At 27.2% G+C, this 15751-nt stretch overlaps 1 protein-coding gene across 1 annotated transcript in view; it reads right to left on the bottom strand.

Moving 5' to 3' along the window:
• LOC136083716 (uncharacterized) overlaps positions 1–15460 on the bottom strand; it is a 29625-nt gene extending 14165 nt beyond the window's left edge. Inside the window, exons 1-3 of the mRNA XM_065803348.1 lie at positions 15327–15460; positions 6758–6981; positions 6321–6600 (exon numbers count right to left, since the gene is read on the bottom strand). Coding sequence (XP_065659420.1) covers positions 6321–6600; positions 6758–6968 — 491 coding nt within the window. The 5' untranslated portion in view covers positions 6969–6981; positions 15327–15460. The remainder of the gene's footprint in view (positions 1–6320; positions 6601–6757; positions 6982–15326) is intronic.
• Between the last annotated feature and the right edge of the window lie 291 nt (positions 15461–15751).

The raw sequence follows: 15751 nt of genomic DNA on the forward strand, positions 1-15751 counted from the left end.
AAAATAAATAACTTCTTAAGCAAAAACATTAAATGGATTTTTGATAAAAGGCATGTAGAAAGCTTTTTATACGTTTTCCAATAGATTTTAGGACGCGGAAACCTTGTATATAAAGTACCTGTCAATGACATATTTTTCCGTCTACATTACACATATTATCATTGTCTTTCAAGCCACTATTTTTCTTTCCTTATACATGCCTAAGCTTCGAGAAAAACACGCTAACAACCTGCCATGAGATTTGTGACGATCTATCGGCGCCCAGTTTTCGAGTATCGCTAAAAACGTTATACATTTAAAACTTTCAATGACAAGTAGATATAGTTGCCAGTTGGCGCTAACATCTAAAACTTTTAATGATACTTTTCCTTAAGAATGTTTTCTTTTTTTACATTTTTAGAACTAGTAAAGAAAATTAATTAATAAACAAAAAATATACAGCGGTCAATATTTAGTAAAAATTTGTAACATTGTAGTATTATTATTTTAGATAATATTATTGATTTAATAAAAAATTTGATATTAGAATAAGTTTTTAATGAAAGTTTTTAATGAAAAATTAACTATAGCAAAAAGCCCTTAAAAGATAAAACTTGTGTTGTTACGGCAATTAAATAATTTGACTGTCGACTAAATCGATTAATATATTTTCTAAAGTTGAATAAAATCGACTTGAACATTTTTGAAATCGACTAAGTTGACTAAAAGTCGATTTAGTCGAAGTATGCAAATAATTGATTATTTTTTAAAATAAATTGTGATAAAAATAATAAAGTAATTGAAATTTTTTTTCTAGTATCATAACATTTAAATAATAAGGGAGAGAAGGATCGCTTCGACAACGGGACAATCTATTCTCACAACCCAATAATTTAGGGACCGCCTTAATAGCCATTGTCTGAGAAATCTAGGCAAAATAAGCAAATTCTGGAAGTGATGTCTTCAAATTGTCCAGATATTTGTTAAAGAAAATGAAAGTAGGCCACTGGTAAATTTTTTTTCGGAAATTCCTATTTGTTTCGGAGATATTGGGTCCCAAAAACTAGCCCATTTTGATAAAATTTTGTGCTTGGAGTGCAATTGCTACTTTGAGGAGCAGTTTTAGCAACATGAAACATTTCTTTTTAATTTTTTTGCTAATCTGGGTATATTTCTACAGTCAAAGTAAAAATTCAACATGGTTACATTTTTGGTTGTCTAGAAATCATGGTCCGAAACCACAAAATTTGAAAGTTCACCCTAACTTTGAACTCTTATATCTCTTAAGGCTAATACTTGCACGTAGTTTTCTTAGGTGTTTTTGAAAGACACTAAGACATACATTGATTTTATGCAACAAAAATTATGTGAAAACAAGGACATGGGCATTACCAAAAAGAAAAGTATTTAGATATTCTTCAAAACAAAAAACATTGCTAATGCATATGTTTATGGCTGGAGAAGAGCGTGGGAAGAAAATTAATCCAGAGCAAGTTCAGCAGCAGCAGCTGAGGACACTGTTAAAGCCAAGTGAATATGTGACAACTCAACGAATTCGATCATTATTCTGTAGGCAAGTAAATTAACTTGTATATTTACAAATACCCTATGTATGTATGATAAAAAGTGTGACTTTATCTTTACTTGGGACAAATATTTCCTTTATCCTTCAAGTGTACTTTTTTAGATGGAGTAAACAAAAAAAACAGGAAGGTTGGTAACCACTTTTTTTGAAGAGTTTAACTTAACTGATGATGTAACTGATGAAACTGTTAATTTGAAAGATGCACCAGAAAACGAAGATTATTTAAGGAACAATATTCAGTTGATTGCAAAAGAGTTAGCAGCTGATTTTCAAATCGGTGATTGGATTGTTGTTCCATACTTTATGCAATGGTTTCCTGCAATAATTCAAAATTTAAGAAGTTATAACACTATAATATTGTATTTTTGTGTATTGAGATATTACAATATTATTGGTTTGTTAACCATATTAACTAACTTCAAAGAATATTCAGGAAGCAGCTATGATTAGACGTTACTTTATCTTCACCTCAACTATTAGGTCAATTATCATGATATTTATGTTTCTTGTATAGAATATTATGCTGCACCCGGAGAGAACTGCTTTAAGTGGCCGAACAAGGAAAATATTCTCCAATATTCGTCTCTTGATGTTTTTTGTAAGATTGATGCACCAACACCAACTGATCAAAGAGGAGATTATTCACTCTCAAAAGACAATATTGACAACGTAGAAATTCAGATTGGCCATTAATAAACTTCTTATATTTTTATTGTAATTCTTAGAAAACTGTACTTCCCATCAATTTTAAATGGAGAAAACGTTGATCTTGAAGTTTAATGGTGCTTTCATTGATAAAGTTAAAAAACTCGTTTTTATCAAGTACTCTTGTACAGTTTCGTTTAAAAAAGTATTATTTTAAAATTTTTAACTACAGTACTAATTATTAAGGCTGTAAAGTAGCCGTTACTAAGCATATCTATACCGTTGCTAGGGTATTTTTCAGTAAAAAAAATGGCGAAATAAAACTACTTCTAGGACTTCTGTAGGCTTTTTATCTCCCAAACTCATGGATTTTTTTTCAGATATTGGAAGATGCATGTTTAAGGAAACTAAATAACTTAACTGTTCATGGCAGACCTAAGGCCACGGTTGTTATGGGTAATCTATCAAAGCGCGTTAAACGCAAGAAGTGATTTTTGGCAGGTTACTTCTTCCCAGGTCCTTGTTTTCACATAATTTTTGTTGCATAAAATCAATGTATGTCTTAGTGTCTTTCAAAAACACCTAAGAAAACTACGTGCAAGTATTAGCCTTAAGAGATATAAGAGTTCAAAGTTAGGGTGAACTTTCAAATTTTGTGGTTTCGGACCATGATTTCTAGACAACCAAAAATGTAACCATGTTGAATTTTTACTTTGACTGTAGAAATATACCCAGATTAGCAAAAAAATTAAAAAGAAATGTTTCATGTTGCTAAAACTGCTCCTCAAAGTAGCAATTGCACTCCAAGCACAAAATTTTATCAAAATGGGCTAGTTTTTGGGACCCAATATCTCCGAAACAAATAGGAATTTCCGAAAAAAATTTACCAGTGGCCTACTTTGATTGTCTTTAACAAAATATCTGAAAATAAGGACAATTTGAAGACATCACTTCCAGATTTTGCCTAGATTTCTCAGACAATGGCTCTTAAATACTTACTATATCAAGAAAGTCATTACAATCATATTTACGATGTAATTGTGTAGATTAATGACATTAGATTCTTTCACAAATTAATTTTGCCCTTGGGCTCCGAGCCAGCTTGGAGCGGGGCTTTATGAAAGTATTTATGAAAATCACAAGCATCTAGTAAACAAAAGAAAGAAAAAAAAAAAAAAAGAAATACATTATCAAAAGTTTATTTAGATATAAATAATGTTAACATGCTATGAATTAGGTAAAACTTTAAGAGAGTAAACTAGATAATAGTTATAGGGGAAAATTGGGTGGCCCCGGACACTTAATGAAAAAATAAATTGTACACATGTACTAACAAAAAAAAAGTGTCAAAAGACTTTATTAAAAGTATAAACATTTATTTATTGAATTGAAAATAAATAAAAAATTGTGTACCTTAATAATATACAAAGCATAAAAAAAAAAGTGTTACAAAAAAAGCATGATTCAAAACTGGACTCGTAGTTTAACCATGGACTCATAGTTTAACCATGGTTTTACCTCTTTTTTACCCGTGTGACACAAGTATATTATATAAATAATTAGCATTGGAATGTTCTCAATACATTTAAAAAAAATCGTCTTTTAAAATTGTCTTTGATATACCGTAAAATACCTTAAGTTCGGTCACCATGTAACTTCGGTCATTTTAGAAAAAATATAAAAAAAGTATGCAAAACTCAGATTTTACAATTTTTTTTTCCTCAAATAATATTTGTAATTAGTTCGTAAATATGAACCTATGAAAAAAATAATAATGCATGCAACAAATGCATGCAACAAAAAAACAAATAATAATATATGCAACCCGCTGAAATAATTCTTTAGCAAAACAACAATTTGAAAAAATGCATACTATTAAAATCTAAAATAAGCAAATTATTAAAATAAATGATTATATTTAATCTTAGTATTATTTAGAATCCCCAAATTAATTATATTTACAAAAAAAAATTAATTTTCGAAAATTAACTACTATTTTTATAAAAATTAGTGAAATTTTGTAAAACTCTAACTTCAGTCATTAACGGATAAACAACGAAGGAGATAATTAGCAGTAAAATTGTGAAATTTCGATGTGTTGCGAATGTAAAATTTACCGGTAAATTTACCAGTAAGTTTTTAACATTTTTTAAATTGATACACACCATGGTATTTTACTTGAATAAAAAATTTGTCCATAATTTCAAAATTAACAGACGGTTCTTTGAGTTCTAAAAAATATCAAGCTTGTGACTTTTTTTTCGAGATTAAATTACAGCTCAAAGGCAATTATGGATGCGTTGCGAACCCTATGACGATTGGTTGTGTTGATCTTGCTGTTCTACTATGGTCAACGATACGTGCAAGAATTGTTAATAAACATACAAAGCTCATTTGACGCAATTTAGTGTTTTTTTTGTTAATTGAAAAAACCTTTTCAAATTAATTGTAAAATATATTTTCAATTTTATTAACCAGTGGCGTAGCAAGTATAATAATAACCAAAGTAATAAAATAGTTGCTTAAAATAAAAAGTAAGAATAACTAACTACAATAAAAAGTAAAAATAGATATATTTAAAATGGCTTTTTTTTAATGTACTCCTTTTTGTTTTCTTTGGCGGCCCAAAAGATTTTTTTTTGTGAGCCCGGGGCGACGCCCTCCTTAGTTACTGGTATTACCTGAATTTATATCATAATTTTACAATAAAACAACATTTAAAAATTAATTTTCATTATTTGTGACGTTGAGTTTGTGATGTTATTAGTATTTATATAGCGGCCGAACTTATGAGATGGTATTGAAAGTTCGGTCAAAGTAGATGTTTTCATTTTAAACTAAATATTAAGTACTAGTTTTTATTTTTCATTTTCTTATTTTTACAATATCAATTATCAATGTAATTTTTTGTATGTTTCAGGAAAAATAATTGAAAATTATTTATTTATGCGTGATAAATAAATGTTCAAAGCTTTAGTGACCGAGCTTAGGCGATTTTACGGTATAAGGAATGGGACTAAAAATGTTATCATTTAGATATATAAGCATTAGCTTTTTACTAATAAAAATAAACGCTTTACAAAAACTTTTTTCAAATCTTAGGGTTTTTATTGGAATTACATAAATTACTATTATGGGTTTGTGTATTATTTAAATTTATGAATATTTATTTAAAAAAGTTGCCCATTTTTAATGTGTAAATAGATAAAGTTGTCTGGAACCACCTTTTAAAACCAGTAAATCAAAATATTTAACGATTTTTTTTATAAATACAGTAAACAAAAATGTATTTTTAATCAATAAAAAGTTATTAGTTTACATAAAATTAGATGTATTAATGTGGATCAAATATGACACATTGCCCTTCTGATGGTGGGAAAAAATATCTTGCACTCCCAGCTAATCGCTTCAGCACATTGTGATACATATTTTGCATATTTTGCCATATTTTCACTCAAATAATATTTTTATAGTATTTAAAATAACATAGCTTCTTTAGTTTAAGCTGTACATCAAGTGTCAGGAGTTACCCGCCGTCCGAGGCTACCCGACTTTCCACAAATAGTACATACTATAGTTATTAAATGAACAAACAAAAATTAAAGATGGAAATCTTAAGTCGAATAAAAAGATATAAAAATTTTAAGATTTTTATTTGACTAACTCGAATTTTAGTCGATTAGTAAGTAGTCCATAGTCGATTAAATCGATTCTTCGATTTTTCAAAGTCGACTTATTTCGTTTTTCAACTAGTCGAATTTTAGTCGATTTAGTCGAATTTAATAACAACACTAGATAAAACTATAAAGTTCCATTACAAAATCACAGTCAGCCAAACGTTTTTAATTTGTTTTTGTAAGCATTTCTTCTAATCAAATTTCATTACATAGATATATGTACAAAACATTTTTTGTAAAATAGATTTTTTGGAATATTTAAACAATATAAAACCTGTTTTATGCTTGTTCCCATAATAAATATATAAACAAATCAATAATATTCAAATATAAAAATATTTTGACTATTAAAACTATATAATCATTCAACATTATAAAGTTGTAAATTGTAAAATAATTTTTTGAGTAAACAAATCAAAGTAAGCTTAAAGTACCTTGCTGGAAGTATAACCAAATGAACGCATTCTCTGCATAAATTATAATGAGTACCAGCATCGTTTAAAGATTTTTTTGGATTGCAGCATTTCTGAAAGTTAGAACAATACGCGATTTGAGATCCTGCTGGAAGATTTTGCGGATTTTTCCAAGATTTAACTTCTCTTTTCTTTCGAGAAAGTGTTGGCAATTTGTTAGGCAACTGTGTCGACAACTTTGTGGGCGACAGTGTAGGTAATTCTACGTCCAAAGGATCAGAAAAAACAATATGTGACGTTGCTAACATGTAAATAAAACTAATATACTTTTTGAAAATATTAAAAGGTAACGGTATAGCATTATAACTTCTAAGGTTAACGTTATATGTTTTAACATCGAGTAACATTAAACAGATAATGACAAATGAAGTTATTTATATTAAATTAAATCTAGTCACCTGAACAAACCAACGGATTCTTTTCTAGTTGAGTTTTTAGAGAAAGAGCAGATGCAAAATCTTCTACGGTATTTTTACGGGTGCAAGTATTATCTGGGTAAACTTTTTCTACAAATGATGGGTCTAAGAATGCGTTCGGACACAAAAGAGGTAGTACAACTGAAGAACATAATAGAAATATTGACAATATCTTGAATATTCTTTTCATCATTTTTCTTTGCTGCCTAAGATAAATATTGATTAAACGACACATTTTTTATGTATTGTATGTATGTATGTATGTATGTATGTATGTATGTATGTATGTATGTATGTATGTATGTATGTATGTATGTATGTATGTATGTATGTATGTATGTATGTATGTATGTATGTATGTATGTATGTATGTATGTATGTATGTATGTATGTATGTATGTATGTATGTATGTATGTATGTATGTATGTATGTATGTATGTATGTATGTATGTATGTATGTATGTATGTATGTATGTATGTATGTATGTATGTATTTATGTATGTATGTATTTATGTATGTATGTATGTATGTATGTATGTATGTATGTATGTATGTATGTATGTATGTATGTATGTATGTATGTATGTATGTATGTATGTATGTTTGTATGTATGTATGTATGTATGTATGTAAATATATGTTTAGGGTTGCCAATTTGAACTTTTTTTAAAAAGTTCGAACTCGAACTTGTTCGAACTTTTTTAAATAGTTTTTATTTATTTAAAATTGAAAACAAAAGGTTACAAGTAAAACGCAAAACTGTTGATTTATTTATAAAGACTTTTTATTTGTTTACAAAAAGTAAATTTAAGGTATCATCCTGCAACCAGTTTCTTTTTCTATGCGAAAACATTCCAAGGCTAGAGAGCCCTTTCACGAGATCATGCCATTTGAAAATCATATATTTTAATAAAACATTTTTAGTTCTTTAGCTAGAGTCAATTCTTTGTTATAATTTCTAATATCGTTATCGTTATTTTTGGCTTTTTATTAATATCGAGTCTATCTCTCTAAGCTGGAATAATTTTAGAATAAGATTAGTTTGCAAAATTATCTATATTGTTTCTTTTTATTTTGCTCTCAAACTAATTACCTTGACTTAAAACAACATTTAACAAATATATCATTTTTATGTACGAAATTATTATTTTTTTAACTTAATTTTATTGATGTTATTAAATTTGAAAACCTCTATTTTGTGTTGTAACCTGTATTCTGTATTCTTAAGTGTCTTGTAATAAAGCGTGTTGAGGCACATTTTGCTCGTTGCAGCTTTTTGAAAAAAATGAAAATACTCCTAAACTTCAGATCTTCAAGATGTGCTAACGCTGCAAGCCATATTTGTTTGAACTTAAAACTCTTTATAATTTTAATTTCAAACGTAAATAAACAGTGGTCAAATTGTGAAAAAGTGCCAGCCACTGTTTAACTACATTTTAATAGGAAAAAACCGATCCTACCTTAAATGCGATGGCGTTACAGGGGATGTAATTTTAATTATACTTTTAGAGTTTCCAGACAAACACAAAACAAAAAAAAGCAAAAATATTCAAGTTTATAATTTTTACTTATATTTCAGCTTGTTTTACAAAATTTAATGAAAAGACATATCATTTTTTAAAATTTAAAAGTTCGAACTATTAGGAGAAAAAAGTTCGAACTTAAACGTTGACATTTTTATGTAAAGTTCGAACGTTCGAACTTGAACATGTTCAAACTAGCAGCCCTATATATGTATAAATATCTATATCTATCTATCTATCTATCTATCTATCTACCTATCTATCTATCTAGGTTTCCAATTGGTTTTAACCCATAACCGAAAACCGTGGTTTTTTTGTCAAAACCGATATAAATGAAAATCGTCGGCTTTCGAAAACGGTTTTGGCGGGTTTTTTTGTATAATGTCTTTTGAAAGTTTATTATACACGGTTTTTTGTAAATGCAATTTTATTATTTAGAATGTATTTTTCTGGTAAGCTTAACGTGTCTTTTCATTTTCAAAATAATTCAAGTATTCCAATAAAAATGTTCGAATATCGAATAAAACACGCAAATACATTCGAATAAAAAGTATTCAAATACTCAAATAGGATGGCCTGTTCTTTTTATTAAAGATTTTTATTCCTTAATAAAACAAACGGATATTTTTTGTGTACATTTTGGTTCAACGAAATATTACGTAGTGGTATATAATAAAATATATACGATAGTAGATCCACAACTACTTTGCGGAATCATATTATGCGTAATGGAGTTACTATTAATAGTCTTTCGACTGGAGAATCAAAGAGCAGCTCAAATACCAGACAAAAAAAAAAATTGAAACCATAGACAGTTATATACTAAAAAAGAGCCTTAAAGAAGTTGTAGCTACCTAGCTACAGATGGTATTTCGATTAATACAATTACTAACAGCAAATTTATTTGCTCATCGATTCAACAAAGAGGAAATCCTCTTCCAAAAAGTCAAACAAATGTGATTAATTTAACCCATCAAGATTTTTGTAATATAAAGGAAGTGATGAAACAAGAAGTTATCGAATAAATTCAAATGGTACTTAAATTAAGCTTAACGCATGATGAATACCGTCTGAGGCTCAGGCGGTATATTGGTGTCAACCTGCATGAAAGCGAATGTTATTTTTTCTTGATGCAACAAGCGAGATCTTGAGTCATTAGCTTCATTACATGTCGCTTTAGAGCCAGCAAAACTATCAACGGATTTCTTTAGTAGAGAAGATGCAACGTTATCGACAGCAGGTACTGTTCATGAATTCATGCTTGCAAAACTATTTGTTATGAATACAGAAGTTGCATCTTTATTGCTTTCAAATTAAAAAAAGCGCGTGATGAAACAATTAACGGAAATGTTATGCATTTGTTAAGGTGCCTAAAAGATCCTTCAGTTGTTCTATTAAAAAATACTTTAAACTTTGCTGGAAAACTTGCGTTCAGCCTTTTTGGATTTACCTTTAATGATGAGGAACTGATTCAACTTGCTGAAGCATCATGTACAACATCAGAAAGTTCACCTGTTTTTTTTAAGTATGAATTAAACGCACTTCTCTATAAAGATAGCATTACACACTTGCCCAAATCTACTGATCAATTCAAATGACTTAAACAAGCTTTTGTAGTACCAAAATACATGCAAAAGAACAGAAAATCTTGAAAAAATTTACAGTGCAGTTCTCTCTATAAAACCCATATCAACAGATGTCGAACGCACTTTTTCGAACTGCACTAGTTTCTGCACAAAAATCAGATCACGATTATCTGATGAATCATTAAAATTTTTAGTTTTCTTAAAATTTTTTTGCAATAAAATTAAATCGTTATAAGTTTTATTTCGAAATATAAACATAATGTAAGAAAACTTTGTTTAAATAACTTTTCAAATAAACAATGCAAGATAAACTTACATAAGTTTTATTATTTAACAAGAAAAACCGAAAACCACGGTTAACCGCGGCTTTTTTTTAAAATTGAAACCGAAACCGCGGTTTTTTATAAATGCGGTTTTTCGGAAACCCTACTCTCTCTCTCTCTCTCTCTCTCTCTCTCTATCTATCTATCTATCTATCTATCTATCTATCTATCTATCTATCTATATATATATATATATATATATATATATATATATATATATATATATATATATATATATATATATATATATATATATATATATATATATATATATGTATATATATATATATATATGTATATATATGTATATATATATATATATGTATATATATATATATATATGTATATATATATGTATATATATATATGTATATATATATATATGTATATATATATATGTATATATATATATGTATATATATATATATATATATACATATATACAAGTACTGGTCCAAATTATAGCACAAACGTAAAATGGAAATTGAAAATACATTTAAAGTTAACTTGTTTTAAAGTTCACTTAAGAATATTAAAGAAAAATAAGCATGTCAAAATTATAGCACATAGTAGTTATTTTAGATTAAAAAAAAAACATTAGAATTTGATTTAATTTGAAGAAATGTTGGATCCTTTAGCTCGAAAAATTCGAGAAATAAAATCTGGAACAGAATTTACCGATTTAATGCAAAGATAAGTTAAAGTCTTATCCTAAATGCTTTGAATTGCATCCTTTAAGTCATTTGTGTTGCTTATGTTGTAATTTTCGAGTTTTTTTTGTCAATAATCGACCAAAGATTTTCGATCGGGTTTGCATCTGGTGAAGTGGGTAGTCATTCTCGGAGCTAAATATTCTTTGTTGCAAACCATTCAAGAGTTTTTTTGCTTTGTGATACGGCACACTGCATAAAATAATAATCTTCAGGTTCAGAATCAAAAAGAGTGTCCATATAGTCAGGTAATTCAGCAATAACTTCTAAATAATGAGATGCATTCAAACGACATTCGTAAAACTTCAATAAACCTATTCCATTTGCAGAAAAACATCCCCATACAGAAATAGTTCAACACCACCTGGCGATCTTGTTGTAAAACTAAATGATAAATCTTTTTCGTTTGGAAAACAACTTGCAAACTTACGATACTTTCTATTTATGACTTCAAAATGTGATTCGTCTATAAATACCACATGATGCCATTGATTTCGAGTCCAATTAACAGTTTTTACACCGAGTGAGTTTCTTCTTTTCAGAGCCTTATTTTGATAACAACGTCGTTTCTGCGTATAACTTTTCAACCCTTTTTCTAGCAAATGACAATAAACTGTTCTTGCAGTAATGGTTTTTTCTATTGCAGCATTCAACTCCATAGCCAACTCCATAGCAATTTTTCTACTCGAATCAGTACAACTTCCTTTAGCAAGTGTCACTGTATAGCGGTCTTCTGTAGAATTAGTGCATCTACGACATCCTTAAACTGATCTATTTTGTGTTGGTAAATCCAATTTAATTTTATCCAATGGTAAATCTAATTTAATTTTATAAGCAATATCATAGACAAACTTTCTGGAAGTTTTAGCACGTCTAGTAATATATGCAATATTAATTTGCTTTTAAAGTAAGTTTTTTACAAGCTGTCGTTGCTCAGAGCTCACTGTTTTGCAACCCATTGCATTTGCATTTGCAGTTTGTTTTAATTTTAAAATCATTGAAAAAACATTTAAAAATAATGAGATTTGCTATTTTAAATAATTAACGCTAAATGACGCTTGTGGATAATACCATACAAATATCACACAAACGCACAACAATGTGTCACACAACACAATGTGTCACATTACACAACATCAATGTGTCACACAACACAATATCAATGCATTCAATCATACACACTATCGAAATTACGTACAAATGTAAGTGTGCTATAAATTCGACTTATACTTTTTGTATGTTTGTAAAATTGATAATTTCTTCAAATTATATAAATTTTTTTCATTTCAGAATGAACAAAATTTTTATTTTTATGTGCACATTTCAACTAATATAATCGCATTTCAAAAATACAGCGCCTCTCAACAATATGGTTAATACGTACAAAATTTTACATGATAATCATATTTTACGAGGTTGTGCTATAACTTTGACCGTTACTTTATATATATATATATATATATATATATATATATATATATATATATATATATATATATATATATATATATATATATATATATATATATATATATATATATATATATATATATATATATATATATATATATATATATATATATATATATATATATATATATATATATATATATATTAAATTATAAAAAATGAATAAAAAAAATTAGGATTTTTGTTTTTTTTAGAATTTTAGGATTTCTGACTTATTTTTCATTTTGTTGACTTGTGTTTTATGCCTATCGGCAATCGTTAGCCATTGTATATAATTTGTCACGTAAAAACCGTTTAAAAAAGTTACAAATTAAAATTACGGTGGAACGAGTTCTGACGTTACAAAAACAATACAAAACAAAAAGATATCAAAGATTTTAGTCTTTGGTGTCGAATAAGGAAAGTAAGAGTTTCTCTGAATGCCAGCACTTTGATATTATTTCATATCTTTTATTAAGTAAGTTTTCTCCTCTGTATGATAATATATGAAATTTCTTGCGGAGACAAAGCTTACTAACTTTTGATGCTTGATTGTAGGGCTTATACCGTACCATTATCTTCCATGTAATCACAGATTTTATATTATTCGACTTTAGTTTCCATATTCCTTTGGAAAGTTCATTTGAATTCAATGAATTGTCATTTTTATATATGGGTGCATAGAAATTTTTTTAGAAAGATTTATAGTGCATAGAAAGATTTAAGATGGTTGGCATATCGTAATTTAAATGCAATTTCACTTATACCAAAATAAACCTTATTTGTTAGAAAGGCAATAGGTATTTAAAGAACAATTTTTTTTTGTCTTTGCAGTTGCATTTTTTTGATGTTATATTTTCATCGCGTTGAAAAATCTTGTTGTTATGTGCATTTATTAAAGACTTGACATTATGCATGCAACTATAGCTAACTTTAATATAGTTTCGGTTAAAAATTTTATGAAGCCTGTATCCTACTGGAAAGTGTAGATGAAACAAAAGCTAAGAAGCGATTTTCAATTTTAATTTCAAAATTTTTTCTAAACGAGGAATGTACCATATAATTTTACGTTTGCGATGTTTTTCTTAATTTTTTTATATTTGCGGTTGGTAGGTGAATTTTGAATTGTATCATAAGTTACGTAAAGCCTCTTCATATGGAAGAATGGAATTATTAAACATTGTTTCATTTACTCCCATAGTTGATAATCTTAACTCAATAGTGCGAAGGATTTCTTTTATCATATTTGGAGGATGGTTTGAATTAGAATGAACATACGTAAATTGGTTATTTGGTTTACAATATGGTTGATAAGAACTGTTAATCAGGTTTAATGTTACATTAAGATAATTGACAATTTTAGTATTACGTTGGATGGAGGTAAGTAGGTAACGTAGGAGGTAGTAGGTAACGTTATATATATATATATATATATATATATATATATATATATATATATATATATATATATATATATATATATATATATATATATATATATATATATTCGCTGTTTTCATTAAGCATACACTAATAATCAACGGATGCAAAAATAACTTCCTTAAATATCACATTAAACATCAGCCATCTCAAAAGTATTGTAAACGTAATATCAAATGATTTAATCTTTTACTTAAAAAAAAATGTTTTCCACTAATGTTGCTGAAATATTTTTAAACAACCGTTCAAAACTTTCTTAATATCAACAAATTACATAAATTTTTTAAAAGAAATACTTACAAAAGTAAGCTATTGCTTACTTTAGTAAGTGTTTCTGTTAAAAAAATTTATGTAGGAAAAAAAAAAAAAAGTACATTAAACTATTGTTTTTTATAACTATATATAATAGTTCATATGTAAAAAAATAATCAAACTTTTAATAAAATTACGCTTAAAAATTTTTGCTAAAAAACAAAATACTAAATACAAATACTATCTGCAAATTTGGCTGTACAAATCGTAGCAGAATCGATTTTTTGTATTTAAATTTGTATTAATTCACTGTGATCGGTGATATTTAAACAATTTTAAATCGAATTTTCTTTAAAGCCACTCATTCAATTTCATTTTTTTTTCAAAAGAAGGCATAAATAAATAGTTTTTTGTGAATGAGTGTTGTTTTTTTTACATTAGATTAGTTTTTATAATGGTGAGTAAAAAGTCTGAAAATCGTAAAGGCATTCTAAAATTTTAATACAAAATTCTATCGCGTTCACATTTAATAATTTTATAAGCATAAAAAGTTCGAAAATCGACTGTTGCCATAAAACGTTAAAAGTAGAACAAAACGATAAACGGAAAACAGGAAAGTGGTGGAAAATCAAAGTTTAATGGCAAAAAGAAGAAAGCTCTGATAACTTTTCAAAAGAAAAAAAGTACCAAAACGTTTACTTAATGGAGAAATGAATACAATCGGACAAACTAAAAACCTGCTTAAACTAGTGACGAAAAAAAATTGTGCATTTTAGAAGAAGATGAAACTTACTGTAAAGAGATCACTCGATGCTTTCCGGTAACGAATTCTATTATCAGTTAAAACATTATTAGGTGTCTGACTGATTTGAATACATTCGAATCAAAAAAGTTGCAAACGTACAAATAGTATCCTTAAGTTCCAAGATTTACGAGCTAACACAACAAAAAAAAACTCGAAGTTAAATTGAGGCTTTAATACTTAACAAAAAATTAAATTACTGCTAATTTAATTAGCAGTAATTAAATTAGCAGTAAGTGAACAATTATTCAGTGCTAATTTAAAAAAAAAGACAACGACTATGACGGTTTGGAATTATTTATTCTTTACCCTGGATAAGGCTTTCATTCCATTTGTAAAAAAAAGAAAAAACAAGATTAATAAATGTTTTTATTAAATAATTTTAACTTTAAAAAAAAATCAAACCATAATTTATTAAACATGATGTAATAATAAAAACTCAATGCAAAAAAAAGTATCCTTACTTGGAATATGGGTATTCTAACTTTTTACCAGTTTTCTTGTGACATTTAATAATAAAAATATATATATATAATGATAAAGTTGATATTTATTTTATTGATCTTTAACAATAGCAATTTAATTTGATAGATTTATTAATTTACTTTAAATAAAAGAATGGTATGGATTTCAATATTGATATAATGGATTTGTTCAAAAGTCAAAGCATCAAAGTATGGCATGCATTAAAATGTTACGTAATACAATTTGTCGAAAATTATCATTTATTTATATAAAAATGTTGTTCGTTGAAAGTAACTATTTTTTAAATAAAGCGTTTATAAATATTTAAAACAAAAAGCCCTTTAAAATATGTTTTTTATTTTCAAGATACATAGGGTGCTATTGAGATTATAATAATATTTGTCAATTTTGATAGTTGACAAAA

The sequence above is a fragment of the Hydra vulgaris genome, chromosome 08 (genome assembly GCF_038396675.1).
Source record: "Hydra vulgaris chromosome 08, alternate assembly HydraT2T_AEP".
NCBI lineage: Eukaryota > Metazoa > Cnidaria > Hydrozoa > Anthoathecata > Hydridae > Hydra > Hydra vulgaris.